The sequence below is a fragment of the Gopherus evgoodei genome, chromosome 10 (assembly GCF_007399415.2).
Source record: "Gopherus evgoodei ecotype Sinaloan lineage chromosome 10, rGopEvg1_v1.p, whole genome shotgun sequence".
NCBI classification, from domain to species: domain Eukaryota; kingdom Metazoa; phylum Chordata; order Testudines; family Testudinidae; genus Gopherus; species Gopherus evgoodei.
In genome coordinates, this window is record NC_044331.1 from 53,569,890 (window position 1) to 53,594,407 (window position 24,518).

General features: G+C 51.7%; 1 protein-coding gene across 1 annotated transcript; it reads left to right on the forward strand.

Annotated features, from left to right (window-relative positions):
• Window positions 1-9,528: 9,528 nt before the first annotated feature.
• PTX4 (pentraxin 4) lies at window positions 9,529-21,052 on the forward strand. The gene is given in 3 exon segments (XM_030578692.1): window positions 9,529-9,765; window positions 11,842-12,658; window positions 20,412-21,052. Coding segments are annotated over 3 exon segments (1,695 nt in total).
• The last annotated feature ends 3,466 nt before the right edge of the window (window positions 21,053-24,518 follow it).

Genomic DNA, 24,518 nt, shown 5'->3' on the forward strand with positions numbered 1-24,518 from the left:
AAAAGTGGAAACCAGATGTGTCATTTCCCAAACACGCCTACTACGTTGCAAAAAACTATGAGGCCTGGATAACAGGACACAACGTTCAAACCTTGGAAGAACTGCACCTCCTCATACAAATGGAGCAGTTCTTGGATGGTGTTCCTGAGGACATAACACGGTACATACAAGATGGAAAACCCAAAAATCTCGCTGAGGCGGGGAGATTGGAGCCAGATGGATGGAAGTGGCAGAAAGCAAGAAAGCTACTGTCAAGGGGAACGATTACCCCAGGGGGCACACCGACCATAAACCCTACAACCGAGGACAGCCAAAGACCCCACATACACCCAAAGTAAAGCCACAAGACGCACCTACTCTTCCACCTCACCAGTCTCCAGTAACTCACCTCGGCCCAGTGACCCATCAGATGGAAGATGCTTAAGTGTAATGAACTGGGACATATCAAGGCCAACTGTCCAAAGAACACCATGTGAGTGCAATTCATTACACCACCATCACACCAAAGATCCCCAGCCCAGATGCCTCTCAAATACCCTTGGAGCGAAGGGAAAAGTTGAGAGTGGGCGGAAAGAAGGTTACTGCGTGGAGAGACACGAGGGGCACAAGTGTCAGCTATCCACCAATCCTTCATAGACCCCAAATTCATCAACCCAAAGGCCAAAGTTACGAATTTACCCTTCATGTCACAAGCTGTAGACTTGCCTATAGCTGAACTGCCTGTCCAGTACAAAGGCTGGTCAGGAATGTGGACTTTGCAGTCTATACAATTATCCTATCCCATGCTACTGGGGGAAGACTTGGCCAACCAGGGTGAAGTGGGCCAAGAGAGTGGGAATGGTTACACGTAGCCAAACCAGGCAAGCTTCCAGACCCATTCCTGTTCCTGAGCCATCCACAGAGGCCCCGTCTGTGTTACCAGAGACCCAGACAGAGGTAGTGGGACCCGGATTCCATGCCTACCACTGAAACAGCCACAGCACCTCTAGTCCCAGGCCCGGAACTGGAACAGCAACCAGCACCAGCAAGTGCAACCACATCTTCAAACTCAACGCCAGAGGGCGCCAGCGAGCCAGAACTGGCAGAAGCAAAAGACAGCCATACCCAAAAGGCTCAGCCAGAGCCTGAAATACCCTCAGGTGCACTAGCAACGGAAACAACCCCATCATCTACATCGCTTCCAGAGGGACCAAGCCCAAATCCACAGTCTGAGGAAGAACTGGTGACCCCAGCCTCAAGGGAACAGTTCCAGACTGAGCAGGAAGCAGATGACAGCCTTCAGAAAGCTTGGGCGGCGGCACGGAGCACCCCACCACCTCTCAGCTCTTCTAATCGATCCTGGTTTGTTATAGACCAAGGACTTTTATACAAGGAAATTCTTTCTGGTGGACACCGGGAAAAATGGCAGTCGCAAAAACAGTTGGTGGTTCCAACTAAGTACCGGGGGAAGCTCTTAAGCTTAGCCCATGATCATCCCAGTGGCCATGCTGGGTGAACAGAACCAAGACCGGTTGGGGAAGTCCTTCCACTGGGAGGGGATGGGCAAGGACGTTGCCAAGTATGTTCGGTCTTGTGAGGTATGCCAAAGAGTGGGAAAGCCTCAAGACCAGGTCAAGGCTCCTCTCCAGCCACTCCCCATAATTGAGGTCCCATTTCAGCGAGTAGCTGTGGATATTCTGGGTCCTTTCCCAAAAAAGACGCCCAGAGGAAAGCAGTACGTACTGACTTTAGTGGACTTTGCTACCCGATGGCCGGAAGCAGTAGCTCTACGCAACACCAGGGCTAATACTGTGTGCCTGGCCCTAACAGACATCTTTGCCAGGGTAGGTTGGCCCTCCGACATCCTTACAGATTCAGGGTCTAATTTCCTGGCAGGGACCATGGAAAAACTGTGGGAAACTCATGGGGTGAATCACTTGGTTGCCACCCCGTACCACCATCAAACCAATGGCCTGGTGGAAAGGTTCAATGGAACTTTGGGGGCCATGATATGAAAATTCATCAACGAATTCTCCAATAATTGGGACCTAGTGTTGCAGCAGTTGCTGTTTGCCTACAGGGCTGTACCACATCCCAGTTTAGGGTTTTCACCGTTTGAACTTGTGTATGGTCACGAGGTTAAGGGGCCATTACAGTTGGTGAAGCAGCAATGGGAGGGGTTTACGCCTTCTCCAGGAACTAACATTCTGGACTTTGTAAGCAACCTACAAAGCACCCTCCAACACTCTTTAGCCCTTGCTAGAGAGAACCTAAAGGATGCTCAAGAAGAGCAAAAGGCCTGGTATGACAGACATGCCAGAGAACGTTCCTTCAAGGTAGGAGACCAGGTTATGGTCTTGAAGGCGCAACAGGCCCATAAGATGGAAGCATCATGGGAAGGGCCATTCACGGTCCAAGAGCGCCTGGGAACTGTAAACTACCTCATAGCATTTCCCAATTCCTCACTAAAGCCTAAAGTGTACCATGTTAATTCTCTCAAGCCTTTCTATTCCAGAGACTTACAGGTTTGTCAGTTTACAGTCCAGGGAGATGAGGCTGAGTGGCCTGACGGTGTCTACTACGACGGGAAAAAAGACGGTGGCGTGGAAGAGGTGAACCTCTCAACCACCCTGGAACGTCTGCAGCGGCGACAAATCAAGGAGCTGTGCACTAGCTTCGCCCCATTGTTCTCAGCCACCCCAGGACGGACTGAACGGGCATACCACTCCATTGATACAGGTAATGCTCACCCAATCAGAACCCCACCCTACCGGGTGTCTCCTCATGCCCAAGCTGCTATAGAACGGGAGATCCAAAACATGCTACAGATGGGTATAATCCGCTCATCTACCAGTGCATGGGCATCTCCAGTGGTTCTGGTACCCAAACCAGATGGGGAAATACGCTTTTGCGTGGACTACCGTAAGCTAAATGCGGTAACTCGTCCGGACAACTATCCAATGCCACGTACTGATGAGCTATTAGAGAAGTTGGGACGTGCCCAGTTCATCTCTACCATAGACTTAACCAAGGGGTACTGGCAAGTACCGCTAGATGAACCTGCCAAGGAGAGGTCAGCATTCGTCACCCATGCGGGGGTGTATAAATTCAATGTCCTTCCTTTCAGCCTTCGAAATGCACCCGCCACCTTCCAGAGGCTGGTAGATGGTCTACTAGTTGGACTGGGAGAATTTGCAGTCGCCTACCTCGATGATGTGGCCATTTTTTCAGATTCCTGGCCCGAACACCTACTCCACCTGGAAAAGGTCTTTGAGCGCATCAGGCAGGCTGGACTAACTGTTAAGGCCAAAAGTGTCAAATAGGCCAAAACAGAGTGACTTACCTGGGGCACCAGGTGGGTCGAGGAACCATAAACCCCCTACAGGCCAAGGTGGATGCTATCCAAAAGTGGCCTGTCCCACGGTCCAAGAAGCAGGTCCAATCCTTCTTAGGCTTGGCCGGATACTACAGGCGATTTGTACCACACTACAGCCAAATCGCTGCCCCACTGACCGACCTGACCAAAAAGACCCAGCCAAATGCAGTTAAGTGGACTGATCAGTGTCAAAAGGCCTTTACCCAGCTTAAGACGACACTCATGTCTGACCCTGTGCTCAGGGCCCCGGACTTTGACAAGCCATTCCTAGTAACCACGGATGCATCTGAGCGTGGTATAGGAGCAGTGCTCATGCAGGAAGCAACAGATCACAACTTCCATCCTGTCGTGTTTCTCAGCAAGAAACTGTCTGAGAGGGAAAGTCACTGGTCAGTCAGTGAAAAGGAATGCTAGCCATTGTGTACGCCCTGGAAAAGCTATGCCCATATGTTTGGGGACGGCGGTTCCAACTACAAACTGACCATGCTGCACTAAAGTGGCTTCATACTGCCAAGGGGAACAACAAGAAACTTCTTCGTTGGAGTTTAGCTCTCCAAGATTTGATTTGAAATTCAACACATCACAGGAGCTTCTAACAAAGTTGCTGATGCACTCTCCCGTGAGAGTTTCCCAGATTCAGTAGTTAAAAGTGTTCTTAAAATGTAAAAGTCTGTTAGTTATATACTTAGTAGTATATGTAAAGGTGCATGTGTTGTAGTAATCTGTTTATTTTAAAGTTCTAGAAGGAAATCGCCGCCAGTGAGCTTCCCCACTGTCTGCAATTTGGGGGGCGTGTCATAAACAGATAGCTAAGGGTTAATGTCTCTTTCACCTGAAGCACTTGACCAGAGGACCAATCAGGAAACCGGATTTTTTCAACTTTGGGTGGAGGGAATTTTGTGTCTGAGGTCTTTGTCTGTCTGCCTGCTTTCTCTGAGCTTTGGAGAAGTAGTTTCTGCTTTCTACTCTTCTGTTTCTAAGTGTAAGGACAAAGAGATCAGATAGTAAGTTATATGGTTTCTTTTATTTGGTATTTGCATGACTATAAGTGCTGGAGTGCTTTGATTTGTATTCTTGTTGAATAAGGCTGTTTATTCAATATTCTTTTAAGCAATCGACCCTGTATTTTGTCACCTTAATACAGAGAGACCATTTGTATGTATTTTTCTTTCTTTTTTATATAAAGCTTTCTTTTAAGACCTGTTGGAATTTTTCTTTACTTCAGGGAAATTGAGTCTGTACTCACCAGGGAATTGGTGGGAGGAAGAAATCAGGGGGAGATCTGTGTGTGTTGGATTTGCTAGCCTGATTTTGCATTCCCTCTGGGTGAAGAGGAAAGTGCTTTTGTTTCCAGGACTGGGAACGGAGAGGGGGATTCACAGAGCTTGTGTCTGTGTATCTCTCCAGGAGCACCTGGAGGGGGGAAGGGAAAAAGGATTATTTCCCTTTGTTGTGAGACTCAAGGGATTTGGGTCTTGGGGTCCCCAGGGAAGGTTTTTCAGGGGGACCAGAGTGCCCCAAAACACTCTAATTTTTTGGGTGGTGGCAGCAAGTACCAAGTCCAAGCTGGTAGCTAAGCTTGGAGGTTTTCATGCTAACCCCCATATTTTGGACGCTAAGGTCCAAATCTGGGACTAAAGTTATGACACCTATGCAGCTGCATTCTTTGTGTATAGGTAGGGACGGCCCTGCTTGTGACTGTGAAGTTCGGTTTACCTAATCCCCAGCATAGACACAGTCAGAATTCTTCCATTGGTAGGGGTGGTGTTGGAAGTATAATTTCCTCCTTTTTAATCAGCCGTGTTTTATGGGATTTTGTTTTAGCACCTTGAAAATACGCGTTGGTTCTGTGCTGTCACTGCTCACTTAGTAAGAACGGCATGGGACTGCAAAATTAAACACACACACACACAAAATACTCTGGCAAACTAAAGCATTGATTTGGCTTCTTGGTGTTATACTGTCACTGCATTCCTTGCAGAAGGGTGTAGGATGGGACAGCAAGAAGGAAGGGACCAGCATGCGCATGATCTGTTGGTTACACTCAGAGGTGGATTAGGGGTTTGTGGGGCCCTGGGCTAGAGCAAGTGGGGACCTCACCCCATCACTTCCACCTGCAGTCCCCCCCACCTCCCTTGGCACTCTTGCTGGGAGCGGGGTCAGGGCGTGGGAGCTTGCCCTGCCCCGCCCTCCCGGTGCTCCTGTCGGGGCATGGAGGCTTCCCCAGCTTCCCAGCAGGAAGACCTGGTGAGTGGAGGAAGCCCCCGCGCCCCAACATTACTCCCCGGTAGAGTGGAGGGAATGGGGCAAGACCCCACACCCCACTTCCCAGGAGGAGTGCTGGGCAGGCAGAGAGGGGCAAGCTCCCACAGCCTGACCCAACTCTCTGGCAGGTAGAGTGGGTTGGGGCACAGGGATGCCCATTTTTCCGGGGGCCCCCAATTGGCCAGGGCCCCTGAGCATGGGTCCCGTTTGCCCAGTGGCTTATCCACCACCGATTACACTGGAAAACAATTATTTTTATGTTTTGCACATGCAGTCTCGGTTTCTCTCTCACCCAGAGACTCTGACAAGGAAACGCCTGCAAATGAGATGGCAACTGAAGGCCCTTTGATCCCCCAGGCATGATGGGACTGGGATCACAGGCTGAAAACGGGCAGGCCAAGGATCACAGGCTCTTTGATGTCTGGCTTTGCCATCCCTTTGAGAAAAGAATCTCTGGAACTTGTGTAATGAGGCGGGGCGGGGGGAGTGGTGGTGGGAGAAGAGACAAGCCAATCAGATGGCTCTGGGAGTCAGCCGCAAAGGAGAGGCAGCTGGCTGGACCTATTCCAGGTCTCCCTAAGGAGAAGGGATCAGAAGTCCTGCACAGCAAAACAGACAGACGTACTTTGTAGGTGTGTCTATGCTGCAAACAGGTATGACTGCAGTCTGGGTAGACATGCCGGTGCTAGCATGGCTAAAAACAGCCATGTAGATACAATAATTCCTCACTTAATGTTGTACTTATGTTCCTGAAAAATGCGACTTTAAGCAAAATGATGTTAAGCGAATCCAATTTCCCCAAAGGAATTAATGTAAATATGGCGGGTTAGGTTCCAGCAACATTTTTTTCACCAAACAAAAGACTATGTACACACACATACACACAGTATAAGCTTTAAACAAACAGTTTAATACTGTACACAGCAATGATGACTGTGAAGCTTCGTTGAGGTGGTGGAGTCAGAGGGTGGGATATTTCCCAAGGAATGCCTTACTGCTAAATGATGAATAGTACTCGGCTGAGCCCTCAAGGGTTAACACATTGTTGTTAATGTAGCCTCACACTTTACAAGGCAGCACAAATGGAGGGAAGAGACACAGCATGGCAGTGGCTGCAAATATTGGAAACTGAAAGGGGTGATGAGCCCACACTATCCCACTGGAGCGCACCACTCCCTCCACTTTCCAAAGTGCAGAGGATGGAGGGTGCGTGTGTGTGTGAGAGTGAGACAGAGAGACACACTGTGTGTGTGAGAAAGAGAGACAGACAGAGACGTGTGTGTGTGTGAGAGAGAGAGAGGGAGACATGCATTGCCTCTTTAAGTACACTGGCCCCACTTTAAGTACACTGCCTTTTTAAGTAGATCAGCAAGTTGAGACAGCATCTGCTACCAGCAAGCTCCCTCTGTCCTGAGCCCTGTCTCTCCCCCCACCTGCTCTGTGGAGATGAGGTACGGGAGCGGGGGGAGGGGGACACCTTGACATTAGCATTCCTCTTCCCCTCTGCACAGCAAGCAGGAGGCTCCAGGGAGCAGCTCCAAGGCAGAGGGCAGGAGCAACACATGGCAGTGGGGGGAGGAACACCTGAACTGCGGCAATTGATAGCCTGCTGGGCGGCTGCCACACAGGGAACTTAGGGGAGCTGATGGGGGGCTGCCAGCCCACCCTGGTGCCAAGCTCCCACCAGCCAACTCCAGTGGGCTGCTCTTTCTGCAAGCAGTGGACAAAGAAGGCACCTGCCACACAAAGTTATATGGGAGCATTGTGCAACTTTAAACGAGCATGTTCTCTAATTGATCAGCAATGTAACAATGAAACAACGTTAACTGGGACAACGTTAAATGAGGAGTTACTGTACAGGGGCCTGGGCTTCACTGTGTGCTGTGTAAGCATGCTGGGGAGGGGAGCCTGAGTACGTACTCACAATGCTCACTGGTTTTAGCTGCGCTAAGGTGGGTGAGGCTGGCATGGGCGTGTCTACCCAAGCTGCAGGCTGAGGAGCCATTGCAGTGTCATCGTGCCCTGTGAGAGAAGGCTGCAGGACGAGTGGGCAAAGCAGAGCCAGGAGGGCCTCATCCGAGCACTCTGAATTCCCCTGCCCATGAAGAGGAGTCTCTGCCCCCTGAGCCATGTCCCGGCCAGGGAAGAGAGATGTCACAACCTGCCGCAGGAGAGACCTTCCACCCATCCCCAGCTACCAAAAGCGAGCTGATGCCCCAGGGGACAGAGAGGGACTGGCAGCTGGGACCATCAGGCACTTCGGCGGTCAGCTGACAGTTTGCCTGCCCATGGACTCTAGAATTAAGGCCACTAAAATACCCGGCTCCTGAGAGAGACCCAGTGAAACTCCGCTTGACAACCTCAGCTGAGAAAGGTCACAGGCCAAGTCCTGCAGTGGGGCTGATGTGCTCCAGTCTGCAGGACCACCGGCTGCCACAAGGAGGCTGCTGGTGGGATGAAGGTGTTCCATGCCCTCTTCCCCTACTCCCCCAAGTTGCAGAACGCTTGGCTCTCACCTGGTGACTTCTGGTCCCAGAGCACAGAGATAGGAGGAGGCAAGGAGCAAGGAATACAGGTTTCTATGGCACCAGCCTGACACAGAGTATAGTGCTCTCTGCACATCCCCCTGCAGCATGTGGAATAGGCATTGGGCCCAATCCTGTCCCCAGTGCTGTGAGCAGGAGGAAGCAGGGTTTACACCCATTAGCTGATTTGCTCTTGGTCCGTGGAAGGGTTGCTCTGCCTTGGGCCTGCTTGTCACTGGTTCTGGCTGGTGTGGCAGATTTCCCCTCTCTCCCTTGCTGCTAGAGTTGGCTCATTGCTACCCTACCCTCTCAATGGTTAAGGAGCTCAGCTCGCATTCCCTGGTCACTTCTCCTGGGCTTGGTTTCAAAGGCAGGGCCTTTCCTCACAATGCAAACAGGGAGCAAAGAATCTTGGGCCACAGGCCTCCAGCAAGGGTCCATATTGTCCACGGCAGTTAATGTGACTGTACAGGAAGTCTCCCTGCTTTCATATTATTGTGTTTCTTTTACCCGGCCCATCAGATGGTGATCATCTAGCACGGATGATTGTTATCCCCAAGCAGGGCAGCTCACTCCTTGGCTTCCCTACCCTGCCCCCCCATCTCACAATAGAGGAGCTGGTTTTTATTGCAATCCGGGGAATTTGACTGCACCAAAAAAGACTGCAGCTCTGCCTGAAGATACATGTGAATCTTGTGCTTTAAGGCCTGCTGAACCTGTGCTGGGAGTTGCTGAGCATCTGCCGCTCCTCCTGCCTCCAGCTCCCAGGACATGGTCAGCAGAGCCTTGATCCTAGGCAGGTGGGAGGCCGAGCAGGCCCAGCAGGTCGGAGGCCTTTGCAGGGAAAACAGGGTTGGTGCGGATAAAGCCCTGCTCTGGTGCATGTAGACAAAGAACTACTGGTGACAATGGCTGCTGGGTCTGTTATTAATGTCTTGGTGAACTGTGCTGAGTGGAAGCCATCGGTAAACGTTGCTGATTCCACTCAAACCCTGGGGAGTACTAGCAGGAGTCAGCAGGGCCCCACGCACTTCTGCAAAACCCATCTGGCCTCCTGCATGCAGAGATTTTCAAGGGGCCATAAACCAGCAGGGCTGACTCTGGGCCAGGGGGTGTCAAGCGCTTGTATAAACAGGACTGGTGCAAACACTGCCCTTCCCCCAGTACTAACCATCAGCAGAGCCCCTCCGCCAGCCAGCTTGCGCCTGAAGAAAGCGCTGGCTTCCGTGCTAAACGTGGCTCCTGGGGAATGCTAAGGGAGTCTGCAGATCTCATCTATTTTGAGGAGAAACCACAGGCTCCTTTTTGCCTGGTGGGAGGAACATAAGCCCCTTGCATCGGGGGGGAAACCAGTGAGATCAGCCACAAAAACCCGCGAGAGAGATGCAGAGGAGAATACAGAAGTCAGACACTGAACCAAAGTCATTCTTCCATTTCAGGAGCTACCAGAAGACTCTGTGACTCCTGGCTCTCTGCTGCCGAATGCGCTGGGTGAGGAAAATGCTGCCCGTTTGCCTTCTTCTTGCTGCTGTGTGTCTGCAGGGGAGCCTGCTGCAGGAGGCCGGGACCAGGCACCAGAGAAAGCCATTCTTTGAAAGGTTTAGGAGACTCGAGGAGCAGGTGAATATTCATGGCTCTTTGTTATTGGACAGATGGGGCCAAATCCTACTGACTTCAGTAGGAGTAAGACCTACTTACTCCAAAGAGTCTGCAGTGTATCCCTCCGATATCAGCATGTCTACCCATGTGTTCCTACAGTACCTGTCTCACCAGCTGGCCCAGCACTGGAACTTACCTGTAGAAGTACATGGATGTACTATATCGGGGTGGCCAAACTTACTGGCCCTCCGAGCTGCTTAGGATAATCTTCAGACATTTGAGAGCTGGACCTACCTGCTGGGGCTCGGGACTTCTACCCTGGGGTGGGGTAGTGGGGTTAGGGGCTTCTGTGAAGCCCCAAACCCCAGCAGGCATCTCCTGGGGGCTGAAGACCCAAGACGCCCCTCCCTGCAGGGCAGAAGCCCCTAGCTCCACCACCCTGCCACTGCCACAGGGCAGAAACCCTGAGCTCCCCACCACCACCGCCAGTGTGGTAGGCGGAGAATGGGGGAGTGTGACGGGGGATTCTGCAAGCTGCACTTTACTGTAAAAGAGCCACATATGGCTCGGCCACCCCTGGAATATACAGAACATCAACACCGTTTACTTGCATGGTTTTTACTCAAGCCAAACTTCCCTCCCTTTGCCTGGAGTTTGCCTGAGTCTTGACTCTCTGTTGCCCTAGAGGAGACTGTAATGTCTGTGCAGACATATGAGTCTGTGATAGCCATTAGAGATACACACCCAGCATTTTCCCAGCTAGATCTCTGGGAGCTGCTGGCTGCTCAGCACCGCTGCAGATCAGACTGTTTCTTGAGGTGTCTAACTTTAGATCAAGGGGTCAGGCTTTAGGGGTTCGCTTTTGAATGCTGTTTCTTTCTACTGAGGAAAGTGCCGACAATAGGGCATGGGCTCTCTGATTTGCACAGCAGACCCAGGCCCCCTTTGTGAGTTATCAGAGGACAAGACTGCAGGGAGAAATGTCTCTGTCCTGTGAAGATTTGGCTGGGGACCCCCTGGGCTTGGTATGTCGGGGAGTCCAGGGGGTCACAGGAGCAAAGAGTCAGGGTTATAGTGACCAAAGTGTAAATGATCCAGTTTCCACGATGTGTGTATGGAACACCAGGGCCAGCTCCAGCTTTTCTGCCTCCCTAAGCAGCCCAAAAAAAAAAGCTGATCGGCAACACTTCGGCTGCTGCTCAGTTGCCGCTCCATTCTTCGGCGGCAGTTTGGCAGCAGGTCCTTCATTCCCTCTCTTCTTCTTTGGTGGCACTTTCGTGGCAGCTCAAAGAGGAAGAGAGGGATTGAGGGACCCGCCGCTGAAGACCTGGTGGTTCCGCCCTGATACCGTATGGAGTGCTGCCCCCTTTGTATTGGCCGCCCCAAGCACCTGCTTCCTTCACTGGTGCCTGGAGCCGGCCCTGTGGATCACATGTACGTAGTGTCCCAGAAACTAGAAATGGGAGAACACTGACTAGGTCATCAAATCCAGTCTCCAGTGAGGGCACGATAGTCCCCAGTCAGAGAGTGGGCTGAGTTCCTGGGAAGTGTCTGGGTTAGCAGCCTGCGAGCTATAAAGGGCAACGCAGACCTGAGTTACGGAGCATTTTGATATTATTTTGCATTTTCCAGCCGGCAGTCCTGTGTGAAGGCAATACCTGGTTTCTCTAGACTCTGTGGCACATGGCTCACCCAATTGCTGAATTTCAGCTGGAGAGGTCTGGTTATGTAGATAAGGGCCGGATTCCAGGCCCAGCTCTGCCTGGGGGGCCTTTGGCCCTAGATTCTGGTTCTTAGTTATAAAAGTGGCATCAGATTTGGGGTGGCTCTGGGTGAAGGTGCTCAGTGTGAGACCCCTTGGGGGTGGTTCCAATATGCAGTCAGTGGGAGCTGACCACAACCAAAGCAACCACAATTAGAGGCCCCATGTGAAAGATTACCCCTTAATGCTTGTGTGTCAGTTTTCCCCAGTGGTCCAAGAGTTGCTGAAGTCCCTGGGGTTGTGGAGGGTTGATTTGCAAGTGTTCAGCATCCCTGCCCAGAAACAATCCCTGATCTAAGTGCTGGGAATCATTCAGGGTTCTGGGTGTTTTGCAGTTTCGTCGGTTTCAGGAGGTGACACTGCTGCGTCTTCAGGGGATTGCCGGGAACTACAACATTTCCTATAACATCGACACCAGGTTCCAGTATCTGGCGGATCAGTACGACACTGTTGCGGCTGCTCTCAACGTATCGCATGCCGCCCTGCAGGAGGACCTGGGCTCTTTGAAAACCTGGATGAAGAAGCTGCAGAGAAGAACCAAAAAGCTGGCTTCTAAACTTTCGTTGTTGGCTGAGTCCCTGAGTGAAAGCCACAAGCAGAGCTCTGTGGAGAGGCTACAGCAGAGCACTCTCCTGTCCAACCTAACCCTGCAGACTGCAGGCCACATGGTGGACCTCACCGCCCTGCGCGCCAGCAGGAACACCCTACAGAAAGAGCTGGAGAGCCAGCGGGAGACCAGTCGGAGCCAGGGAACCAAACTGGAGGCTCTGGAGCAGCAGCTGAAGAACATGCTGCACAAGGAGGTCCTGGCATCTGGGCACCATGAGCTGGCTGTGGCCCAACGACTGAACCAGACACCCCAGGACAAGCTGCCGGAGGCAGGGGGAAGCCAGGGACAAAACGTGAAGAAGCTGCATGCCAAGCACAAACAAAGGAAGAAGCTAGGGGAGAAGAGGCAGCAGCTCCTGGCCCAGGCTGCAAAGAGGAGGCTGCAGAGTAGCCTGTTCCATGGCAATAAGACCCCCGGGCAGGAGAGACAGCCAGAGACACTCACTGTGTCAGAGCCACAAGCTGCCAGGCAGCAGCTCCGCAGGGTTGCCAAGATCTCACAAGAGCAGCTGCAGTCACTGTCACCTGAGAAGCCAGGCACAAGTATGTTGAGATGTTTACATTCTCTCTGTCTCCCCCAGCACACATACCCACATGATGTTATGCTAGGGGGTGCTTTTGTAGAAGGAAAGCTCAGCCCTCCATTGCTTGCAGCAGGCCTTTGATCTTCAGCAGACCCAAACCCCTCAGGCTAGAGAGGTGCCTTTTCTTTGTCCCGGGAAGAAAGAGAGAGCTAGGTTGGACTCCTCCTGACCATCCCCTGGACCCAACACATGGTGTCAGCAAACCGTTCTCCCCAGGATTACAGCCTTCTCTTTGCTGCTAGCTAATGTAGTTAGACTTGCATGTCGAATGGTAGCAGGCTGCGGTGTAGCGCTGAAAGTTGACACTGATGCATGATGGGGAGCTTGTGTTAGTTGCACATAACAGAATCTGGCTTTATTTTGCCTTTTAAAAATAACCTAGGATATTACATACAAAGAAAATGTTTAAAGTCCTACATTATTTAGGCTGCAAAATCCAGCACTTGGAAGTTAGGAAATGTCAAGTCTGTGGTTGCCTTTGCAAACGTAATTCACCCCTCTGTCCATATGCCATATGCCCACATGCCTATTTTTCCGCACGTGGGGCCAAATTAGGGTTGTGTGAGCAACTCTAAATCAGATATTTCCTAATTTTCAAGTGCTGGGCTTTACAGCCTGAAGAACGTTATGATAGAGGTATAAAATCATGCATGGGCTGAAGAAAGTAAATAGAGAAGTGTTATTTACCCCTTTGCCCAAGGCAGGAATGAGGCGTCAACCAAGGAAATCAACAGGTAGCATGTTTAAAACAAACAAAAGGAAATACTTCTTCACACAATGCACAGGCACAGTCAACCTGTGGAACTCATTGCAAGGGGATGTTGTGAAGGCCAAAAGTATAACTGGGTTCAAAAAAGAATTAGATAAGCTCACAGAGGATAGGTCCATCACTGGCTATTAGCCAAGCTGGTCAGGGACGCAACCCCATGCTTTGGGTGTCCCTAAACCTCTGACTGCCAGAAGCTGGGCCTGGGCGACAGGGGATGGATCACTTGATAAATTGCCCTGTTCTATTCATTCCCTCTGAAGCACCTGGCACTGGCCACTATTGGAAGACAGGATACTGGGCTGGATGGATCATTGGGCTGACCCAGTATGGCTGTCCTTATGTTCTTTTAACATTCTTTTTACATGTAATTGTGCGCATGTGGCATGTGCAATATAGGGCACATACGCTGCATTACAGCAGGTGCCTGGGAACGCTTTCTATAGGTGATGGGGGCAACGTACAACTTCCATTCTAACCCCCCTTTTGTCAGCTGCTCATAATTTTGACAAACAAATTCCTTTGGGGCTGAACTTTTCCAGGGCCAGGCCTGAATTCTCAGTTGTGCTAGGGCACCCTTGTACCATTCTGGCAGCATAAAGGGTAAATGTAACTCCCCACCCCCTTTAGGCCCCTTTATGCTGCCAGAGTGATCTAGATGGCTGTAGTGTCAGTGAGAATTCAGGCCCTATGCACTGTGCAGAGATTTTTGGAAGGTTTCAGCAGCCAAGCTGGTCAGTTGTGTTGTCATTCTTAAAACACCAACCATAAATAAACCACCTTACCCATCAGTTCCCATCAGAAAGGCTGGCCACACATCACCCAAAATGTGCTGGACCAACTCGGCTTCTTTTATAGATCGTGCTGGGTTTTGAAGCACCAGCCAAGCCGGCTGGGAATTGCACTAGGGGGGTTGGAAGTTGGGAGCGTTGATATTTTCCCACATGCATGAAGCAGGATTTTCTATTGGGTTTTTATGCTCCATCTCAGACTTAGCCCCATTCTGCTCCCATGTGCACCGGACAGTGCTGTTCAGGATCTCTCTGCTCGCCCTGACAGGGTTTCACAGGCAGCTGAGTAGTACTGGGCTCTCAGTGCCCAGGAAAGCTGACAGATCTTAGACTGCTGAGTTCTCTTCCCCTCTGGCATTGACTGGCTTCAGTCCTGCTTTGCAACTCTGCAGCATGTCCCCACCATCACGGAGCGAGGAATGGAGAGCCCAGAGGGGGAAGAGTCTCAGGGGGGCTGTGCGGGAAGCCCTGGAGGAGATGTAGCAATGGAGGAGCTTAGCGGATGTAGCAATGGAGCCAGCAGGCTCTGCTGGAGAGGGTCACTCGGGGGTCTCACCAGCAGCATTGCTACGGGGACTGTCCCTGGAATTTCAAGCTCAGGCTGGCTCTGTAAGGGGGATCTCCAGGGCACCAGGCAAGCCGCTCTCTGGGCCTTTCGGAATCCTGCTCTGCTGAGAGTGGGCACTGAAGAGAGTCGACTGGACAAGAGATGGTGTGAACTTCTCCCCTTCCCCCTCTCCTTCTGGATCCTGCTCATGGACTCTGAGATCTCTCAGTTAATCTCCACTTCTGACCCCCAAACCTAGTCACCCTTGCCCTCAGCCCCTCTCCCTCCCTTCCCTGGCTCCTCTCCCTCAATGGACAAGTCCCTGGTAGGATGCGCCATCCACCAAAAAACCCATCCCAACCACCCAGCCTGTGACTCCTGTCTCTCCTAGTAGTCTAAGCTCCTGGAACAGAGACTTTGCTGTCGCTGCATCACCTCTGGGCTTCTGTTCCTTCCTCAGCCTCCCTGATCTCTCTGCAGCCTTGAATACTCAGGGTCCTTTGCTGCCTCCCCCTTGTCTCCTGTATCAAGTTTAAACTTCTTGTCCAGGCCTTTGGCTCCACCATAAACAGCAGGCCTCTGGGAGGGCTAGGGCCAGTGGACAGGTGAGCTCAGAAGTAGCTATTCCTGGTGATGCTTTCTTGTTAGGATGCCTGCAGCCTTTGGGGATCTTTCTTTGTCCGCCTTGGCAGGGGCTGAGAGATCATCCCATCTCCCCAAACCCCTGAGCTATTGCCATGACCGAGCTGCGTCTCTTCTTTTGCACCCAAACAGGTGTTACACCCCTGTTCCCTCCATCTCCACGGCCTCTCCAACATCAAACAGGACCATGACATAGACCTGACAAGGGAGGCTTTCCAGAGGAAGGGAGGGCAGCTGGCCGAGTGGAGGGTTCATTGAGTCAGTTAAACCATGAGGCTGGGTGGATCCACTGGCATGAGGCTCTCAGACGAAGCGCTGCGCTGTCGCCCCAACTAGTGCAGCATCACTGTCAGTCGGAAACCGAGCAGGCCCGAGGGATTGTAGAGCAGCCACTGGGTGGCACTGTTGCTCCACAAAGGTTCATCCGCTGCCCTGCTCTGGGCCGACATTGGTGTGATCACTGGTGGTGTTGCCATGTGGGTCCCAGAATCTTAGGGCTTGGCTACACTTGTGAGTTACAGCGCATTAAATGAGCCCCGGATGCCCTAGCTCGCTACCCGTCCACACTGGCAAGGCACGTAGAGCGCTCCGACTCCACGGCTAGTACTTCTCAGTGAGTGGAATAACGTTTGCTGCGCCCCCGCTGGAGTGCTGCAGTGCCAGTGTGAAAGGGGTGTTGCATTACTGTGCTCTGATTGGCCTCCAGAAAAGTCTCATAATCCCCTTAAGTCAAGTGGCCACTCTTGTCTTGTTTTGGATATGCCCTTTGAAAGCTCTGTTTGACAGCCAGCTGCTTATCTGCTCCGAGACAAAGCAGCCATTACTGTGGAATGCTGTGTGCAGGGCCGGGTCTAACATTTTTGCCGCCCCAAGCGAAAACAAAGAGTGTCGCCCTGCCCCCCGAGCGTCACGCCGTGTTGCTGAAACCTGCCTCTGTCAAGCGCCGCCCAAGTCCCCGCCCCCCAGCACAGTGCCACGCCTCCCAAGCCCCGCCTCCCCCCAGCACCGCCCAGCTGAACCAAAAACAAACCCCGAGTGTCACCCCGTCCCAAGGTGCCACCCCAAGCATGTGCTTGGTAGGCTGGTGTCTAGAGCCAGTCCTGGCTGTGTGTGAGAGAGAGAGGCCGGGGGTGGGGGGGAAGGGGAGGTCTGCTGCTGTCTGAACTTACAAGACAGCATGCTGACATGCTCTCAGCCCCCCCAAAACCCACTCTTTCTCCCCCCACATACACACAACACACTCCCTGTCACACTCCACCCCACCTCCACCCCATTTGAAAAGCATGTTGCAGCCACTTGCATGCTGGGATAGCTACCACAATGCACTGCTCTCTGTGGCATTGCAAGAGCTGCTAATGTGGCCACGCCACTGTGCTGTCAGCTGTCAGTGTGGAAAGACTGCAGCGCTTTCCCTACCGCACTCTAGGAAGGCTGGTTTAACTCAAAGCGCTCTACACCCACAAGTGTAGCCGTGCCCTTAGAGAGACATGGTGGGGGAGGGGATATCTGTTATTGGGCCCACTCCTGTGCGTGAGAGAGACAAGCTTTCAAGCCAAACAGAGCTCTTCCTCCGGGCTGGGAAAGGCACTCAGTGTCACAGCTAAATATAAGGTGGAGCAGATAGTTTAGCAGAAGTAGTTAGTACATATTCCAAGGGACCATTCTAGGGGAAGTGGCCCGTTAACACCCTTGTAGTTGTAGGACAAAAACGGGTTGGGTGGGAGAGAAGGAGCGAGGAAGCGGATTAGTGAGTTACAGGTTGTTGTAAGAAGCCTCAAATCCAATGCCTTTATCAAGTCCATGATGTTTAGTCCCTTGCAAAGTTATGAATTGAAGTTCCCAGCACAGGAGCCAACTTTCTGATTTCCACGGGAGGTGTTCAACCCCTACTCCATCCCAGGCCCTGCCCCCACTCCACCCCTTCTCCCAAGACCCCACCCCATCCCACCTCTTTCCACCCTCGCTCCGCCTATTCCTGCCCCTGCTCTCCCCCTCCCCCACACAGTAGCGTAGCTAGGGAGGGAGCGGGGAAGCGGCCGCTCCCCCACCGAGTACAAGTGGCACCTTATCAATTTCGTGGTGCCTTTGTACTCACCTGGGGGAGCGATTAAAAAAAAAGGCACCACCCACTGCAGCGCTTTTGTTTTACTCACCTGGCGGCACTCTGGGTCTTCAGCGGCATTTCAGCGGCGGGTCCTTCAGTGCTGCCGAAGACACCCAGAGCAAGTGAAGGGCCCGCCGCCGAAGACCTGGAGCACTGCCGGGTGAGTAAAAGCGCCGCAGCGGGTGGCATTTTTTTTTTTTATCGCTCCCCTTGTTCCCTCCACCTGGCTACACCAAGGAACTTCTGGCCTGCTCTGGGTTGTTGGCATGGCTCTCTGGGGATTGCTCAGCTGAAAACAGGCCCTCATTGAAATACTGCAGTTCTGCAGGGGGAAGTAACAACTCAGCAGGGATTTGCAGGACAGCTCATGACACCTGGGACCCCGCAAGGTTGAGCAGGAGGCAACCAGACAGGTCTTGCAAGAAGGGTGCAAGCTTCTTCCTGGCTGAATCATAGTGCAAATAACAATATCCATGGCTGCATCCTTTCTCCACCGGCCAGCCTAGCTCACTGCCTGCTGACATGCCGGGCAGGGGGGAGGTTAGTGATGGCCATGCTACACTATGCTGCTGGGGTTTGAGGAAGGGGGTGGGGCTGGGGGTGCTGCCCCCCAGCCAGCTCACTCATGTCACCTCCAGCAGTGCTATTCTGGGACAATGACTGATGGCCCCAAATTCTGTCTCATGCAAGGTGCTGCCATGCCTGCAATTGTGCCTGCTAGGAGTGGGAGGGTGGCCTGAGGGATCTGGGTTCTAGCTAGGCCCAGCTCTGGCACAGACTCCATGGGTGACTTGGGGCTAGCTGATTCATCTGAGTTGTGGAGCAGCCAGAACGACTCAGTACCACTGAAAACCTGGCCCTTTGCCTCCCTGTGTGTCATGTTCATGAAGCACCCGGGGTTTCCCAGAGGGAGGCACTAGGAATTATTATCTAGATGAGGTGTGGGGGGGAAATACATGGGGCTGCCTGCAAGGCAGCTCCTATGCCAGGTGAAAGGGAGGGTGTCTAATTGCATGATCACCGTGCTCAGACAGCTGGGGGGGGCGGGAAGAGCTGTCCTTGACTGACCCTCAGGTACGGCGGGGTCACCAAACAATAATAAGTCACCAGGACCAGATGGTATCACTCAAGAGTTCTGAAGGAACTCAAATGTGAAATTGCAGAACTACTAACTGTCATCTGTAACCTATCATTTAAATCAGCTTCTGCACCAAATGACTGGAGGATAGCTAATGTGACACCACTTTTTAAAAAGGGCTCCAGAGGTGATCCCAGCAATTACAGGCCAGTAAGCCTGACTTCAGTACTGGGCAAACTGGTTAAAACTATAGTAAAGAACAAAATTGTCAGACACATAGATTAACGTTATTTGTTGGGGAAGGGTCAACATGGTTTTGATAAAGGGAAATCATGCCTCAGCAATCTGCTAGGATTCTTTGAGGAGGTCAACAAGCATGTGGACAAGGGGGATCCAGTGGACATAGCGTACTTAGATTTTCAGACAGCCTTTGACAAGGTCCCTCACCAAAGGCTCTTAAGCAAAGTAAGCTGTCATGGGATAAGAGGGAAGGTCCTCTCATGGACTGGCAACTTGTTAAAAGATAGGAAACAAAAGGTAGAAATAAATGGTCAGTTTTCAGAATGGAGAGAGGTAAATAGTGGTGTCCCCCAGGGGTCTGTACTGGGACCAGTGCTGTACAACGTATTCATAAATGATCTGAAAAAAGGAGTAAACAGTGAGGTGGCAAAATTTGCAGATGATACAAAACTACTCAAGATAGTGAAGTCCAAAGCAGACTGTGAAGAACTACAAAAGGATCTCTCAAAACTGGGTGCCCAAGCAACAAAATAGCAGGTGAAATTCAATGTTGATAAATGCAAAGTAATGCATATTGGAAAACATATTCCCGACTATCATATAAAATGCTGGGCTCTAAATTAGCTGTTACCGCTGAAGAAAGAGATCTTGGCGTCATTGTGGATAGTTCTCTGAAAACATCCACTCAGTGTGCAGCGGCAGTCATAAAATCAAACAGAATGTTGGGAATCATTAAGAAAGGGATAGATAATAAGACAGAAAATATCATATTGCTTCCATATAAATCCAGGGTACGCCCACATCTTGAATACTGCATGCAAATGTGGTTGCCCCATTTCAAAAAACATACATTGGAACTGGAAAAAGTTCAGAAAAGGACAAAAAATGATTAAGGGTATGGAACAGCTTCCATATGAGGAGAGATTAATAAGACTGGGACTTTCAGCTTGGAAAAGAGACAACTAAGGGGGGATATGATAGAGGTCTATAAAATCATGACTGGTGTGGAGAAAGTAAATAAGGAAGTGTTATTTACTCCTTCTTATAGCACAAGAACTAGGGGTCACCAAATGAAATTAATAGGCAGCAGGTTTAAAACCAACAAAAGAAAGTATTTCTTTACACAGCATACAGTCAGTCTATGGAACTCTTAGCCAGAGGATGTTGTGAAGGCCAAGACTGTAAAGGGTTCAAAAAAGAACTAGATAAGTTCATGGAGGATAGGTCCATCAATGGCTATTAGCCAGGATGGGTAGGGACGGTGTCCTTCTGTTTGTTAGAAACTGGGAATGGGTGATGGGATAGAAGACTTGATGATTATCTGTTCTGTTCATTCCCTCTGGGGCACCTGGTGTTGGCCACTGTTAGAAGACAGGATACTGGGCTAGATAGACCATTGGTCTGACCCACTATGGCCATTCTTATGTTCTTATGGGGGAAAAGGGGGGACAGGAGGCTGGTCCATTGTCACAATGCATGCATAAGCAGCAGCCCTATGTGCTCGGGACAGGCAGTGACTGTGGCTTTCTCTCTCCCCTCTCCAGTTTGCAATGTGGATTCCATGCTGCTTTTCCCCAACGCTTCTACTGAAAACCTTGCCACCTTCGGCCAGGGGTTCCAGACTGGCCTGCACGAGCTGTCGGTCTGCAGCTGGGTGAGCACCCACGCTCGCTCCCTGGGCACCATCCTGTCCTATGCCACGGAGGAGAATGATAACAAGCTTGTCCTGCACGGCCGGAACACCGCAGCCCTGGCCTCCATCCACTTCGTCATCGGTGACCCAGCTTTCCAGGAGCTGCCGGTGGGGCAGCTCCTGGATGGCAGATGGCACCACATGTGTGTCATCTGGTCCTCCATCCAAGGCAAGTACTGGTTCTATGTGGACAGGAGACTGGCATCCACAGGCTCCAAGTTCCAGGAGGGCTATGAGATCCCCCCTGGCGGGTCGCTTGTTCTGGGTCAGGAGCAGGATGTGGTTGGGGGTGGGTTTGACCCCTCAGAAGCCTTTGTGGGACGCCTGGCTGGCTTTGCCATCTGGAACCGCACTCTGATGCCTGGGGAGGTTTCCAGCATAGCAATCGGGAAGGGCCTGCCCCGTGGCACCATCCTGAGGCTGGCTGATGTCTCCTCCCTGAATGGATCAATACAGAAGGTGAATTGCACCTGCTTGGAACACTGTTTGTAAACCAAGCCTGCCTCCTCCCGGGCTGTCCTCAGCAATACAGACTGTAGGCAGCCCGGAGTCCAAATGCTGAGCAGTTATCGACATCAGCCTGTGGTGCCTGTTTGCCAGAACACTTCCTCTGCCCTGCTAAAAAGGCACAAAGCCCTTTTCTCCATCGGGTGAGAGCCGAGGGGCTCTACTGACACAGCCATCACCATGGAGAGCCGGAGAGGCATAAAAGCATCACTCAATTATTCCCATGCCAATTTAATGGAAACTTCTTCATGTGATTGCTCATGTCTCCTCATTGAGTCCATAAATCAGTGCGGCTGTGTCGAGGGTCCAGCTATACTGAGATGACTGTGTCCAAAGGGATAGCCAGCCAAAGGTCAGCTCATATCAGACCTCAGCATTGTATTGCTTTTCCTCCTGCAGCGCTTTTCCAGACCCTTAGCAAAGACCCAACAATCACGTCTCCCACCAGTGAAATGCAGCCAGCTCTGGGGAGGATTGGGGAGGGGCATGGTAGCTGTTTAACAGTGCACAGCAATACCACACACCAGATTAGGACAAGAGATGAAAGCCTCAGGTGGGATTTAGATAGAATGCGAACATTCAAACTGGAACACAGCACACTGCCCTTACGGAAATTGTCACCGAATTTTTAATTCCCAGTGATGGTCAAACCTTAGGCCATGTCTACATCTAAAATTTTGCAGCGCTGGTTGTTACAGCTGTATTAGTACAGCTGTATAGGGCCAGCGCCGCAGAGTGGCCACACTTACAGCAACCAGCGCTGCAAGTGGTGTTAGATGTGGCCACACTGCAGCGCTGTTGGGCGGCTTCAAGGGGGGGTTCGGGGAACGGGAGAGCAAACCGGGAAAGGAGACCAGCTTCGCCGCGGTTTGCTCTCGCGTTCCCCGAACCCCTCTGCAAACCGCAGGAAAGGAGACCAGCTTGCTCGGGGTTCGGGGAACGAGAGAGCAAACCAGAAAGGAGACCAGCTTCGCCGCGGTTTGCTCTCGCGTTCCCGAACCCCCTGCAAACCGCAGGGAAGGAGACCTGCTTGCTCGGGGTTCCGGGAACGAGAGAGCAAACCGGGAAAGGAGACCCGCTTCGCCGCGGTTTGCTCTCGCGTTCCCGGAGCCACCCTGCAAACCGCAGGGAAGGAGACCTGCTTGCTCGGGGAACGGGAGAGCAAACCGCGGCGAAGCTGGTCTCCTTTCCCGGTTTGCTCTCGCGTTCCCGAACCCCCTGCAAACCGCAGGGAAGGAGACCTGCTTGCTCGGGGCTCCGGGAACTAGAGAGCAAACCGGGAAAGGAGACCCGCTTCGCCGCGGTTTGCTGTCGCGTTCCCGAACCCCCCTGCAAACCGCAGGGAAGGAGACCTGCTTGCTTGGGGTTCCGGGAACGCGAGAGCAAGCTGGGGAAGGAGACCAGCTTGATTACCAGAGGCTTCCTCCTTCCACGGAGGTCAAGAAAAGCGCTGGTAAGTGTTTACATTGGATTACCAGCGCTGGATCACCAGCGCTGGATCCTCTACACCCGAGACAAAACGGGAGTACGGCCAGCGCTGCAAACAGGGAGTTGCAGCGCTGGTGATGCCCTGCAGATGTGTACACCTTCAAAGTTGCAGCGCTGTAACTCCCTCACCAGCGCTGCAACTTTCTGATGTAGACAAGCCCTTAGTCTTAGATCTCATCCAAGAGACAGCCCCATAATATCATGCTGGGCATAGGGTGGCCCAGAGATGGAGGGAAGTGGGCTGTCTCCCGCAAATACTGCTTCTGATAAGTCCCACTTTTCCAGGAAGGGCTCCCCGCCGAATACTGACCTAAGCAAACCCCACAGAGCTAACACCAGCCCAGCCCAAGGTGCTGTAGCCACATATAAGCACAGCAGCCTGGGGGAAAGGCTCTTGGATTCTATTTCCAACATGAGGCGCAAATGACTATTGCAGTTAGTTTACACAGTGAAATGACCATGACGGAACTTGCCTTCGACACTTAATTCTTCCCAGGAGAGCCCAAGGAGGAGTCGGGGGAAGGTGGCCCTGGTAACGCTGCCCAGGTGTGCAGTCTAAGTTTGTGAAGTGCTCTTTGAAACATCAGCAGGAACTGTGTACCAGACGGTGTGTACCCTGGTCGTAGAGGGTCAAGCTTACCCCTGGGGCTGGGCTTGATGACTCTGACTAACTCAAGGAACAATAACAGAGTAGAAACCTCCACCTAAGCTCTCTCCAAAGGGCAGATTGTTCCTAGGGCTACCTGCAGGACCTCCCTGGCTCTGCCCTGAGTTCCCTCTCCCTAAAGGGCCACCCCACCTCTCCGAGTCCAATGAAGTTCAAAAACGGAATGTGCCGCAGTGAAGCAACAATTCGTGCTGGGCTCTAACCTGGCTAACAGGGCAGGTCAACAGCCGATCCCTGCCTCTTTGTTCAGCCCTAGCCCTGGCTACATCCCCCTGTGGTGCCAAACACCCAAATCAAATGGCCTTGATCTAATCATGAATGAGAGCTGGACAGTGAAAACTGGACAGAAACAGCAATGGTGCCTTTCCCCTGGCCCAAGCTCTTCCTCTGAAACAGCCTCAAGTCTAAAGTGCCTTGGAGAGTCTGGCTGCTGTGGTTGCAGCCTCAAACAGCTCCAATAAGCTACCAACCTGCTCCAGTATAACAGGTACCCAATGCATCCAGCATGGCCTTGGGAAGCCACAGGAGTGTGTGGAGAGGGGAATGTGGAGGCTCTGTGTGGGCTAGTGGTTTAGATGAGGCGCCTCCACAATAACCTGTACGTGGTACTGCAGCTGGCTAGAACAATGCTGCATCTCTCTCGTGAACGCGAGGCCTGTGTCTCTTGCAGCTGGAATCTGGCAACATTTCAAATAAAGAAGGAAACAATCAAATGGGTCTGTGTGTAAAGTGCATACTGCCGAAGTGAACAGCAAAAATGGGGATGGGCAAGGGAGATTTTTAAGATTATTTCAACTTGAAAAGGACAGCATCAGCTTGACGTTTAGTCAGTTTCAGAACATGCTGTCGAAAGCCTTTTGGGTTCTGCTCCTGCTGACCCAGCGGGTTTTAGAGCCATGTATATTCTGCTTTAAAAGAAATTGTTTTCTCCTGTCGCTGGATGAAAATCTCAGCCGGGCAGTCCAGGAAACTGACTATTGTGGAAATGTGAAATTGACGATGCACAGAATGCTGTCAAATGGACACTACATAGAACTGGGAAAATAGAGAAAAGCCTCATTTCTGGCTAATCTCTCCCATTAGCTGCCACTTCTAGCAAGCAGGTATATCATTCAAGAGAAAAGTGATGGGTTTAAGTTGAGCGTGTCCCTTTAATCATCTAAGTTGTTAGTAACATGCCCAAGGAGCGATGTCTGTTTTTACATTGACTCTGCCCCTTTCCATCATGTTTACAAGCTTGAAGGTCATTTTATTCCTAAAATCAAAGGGCCAGTCAGAAGCAGGTTCCAACCCCAA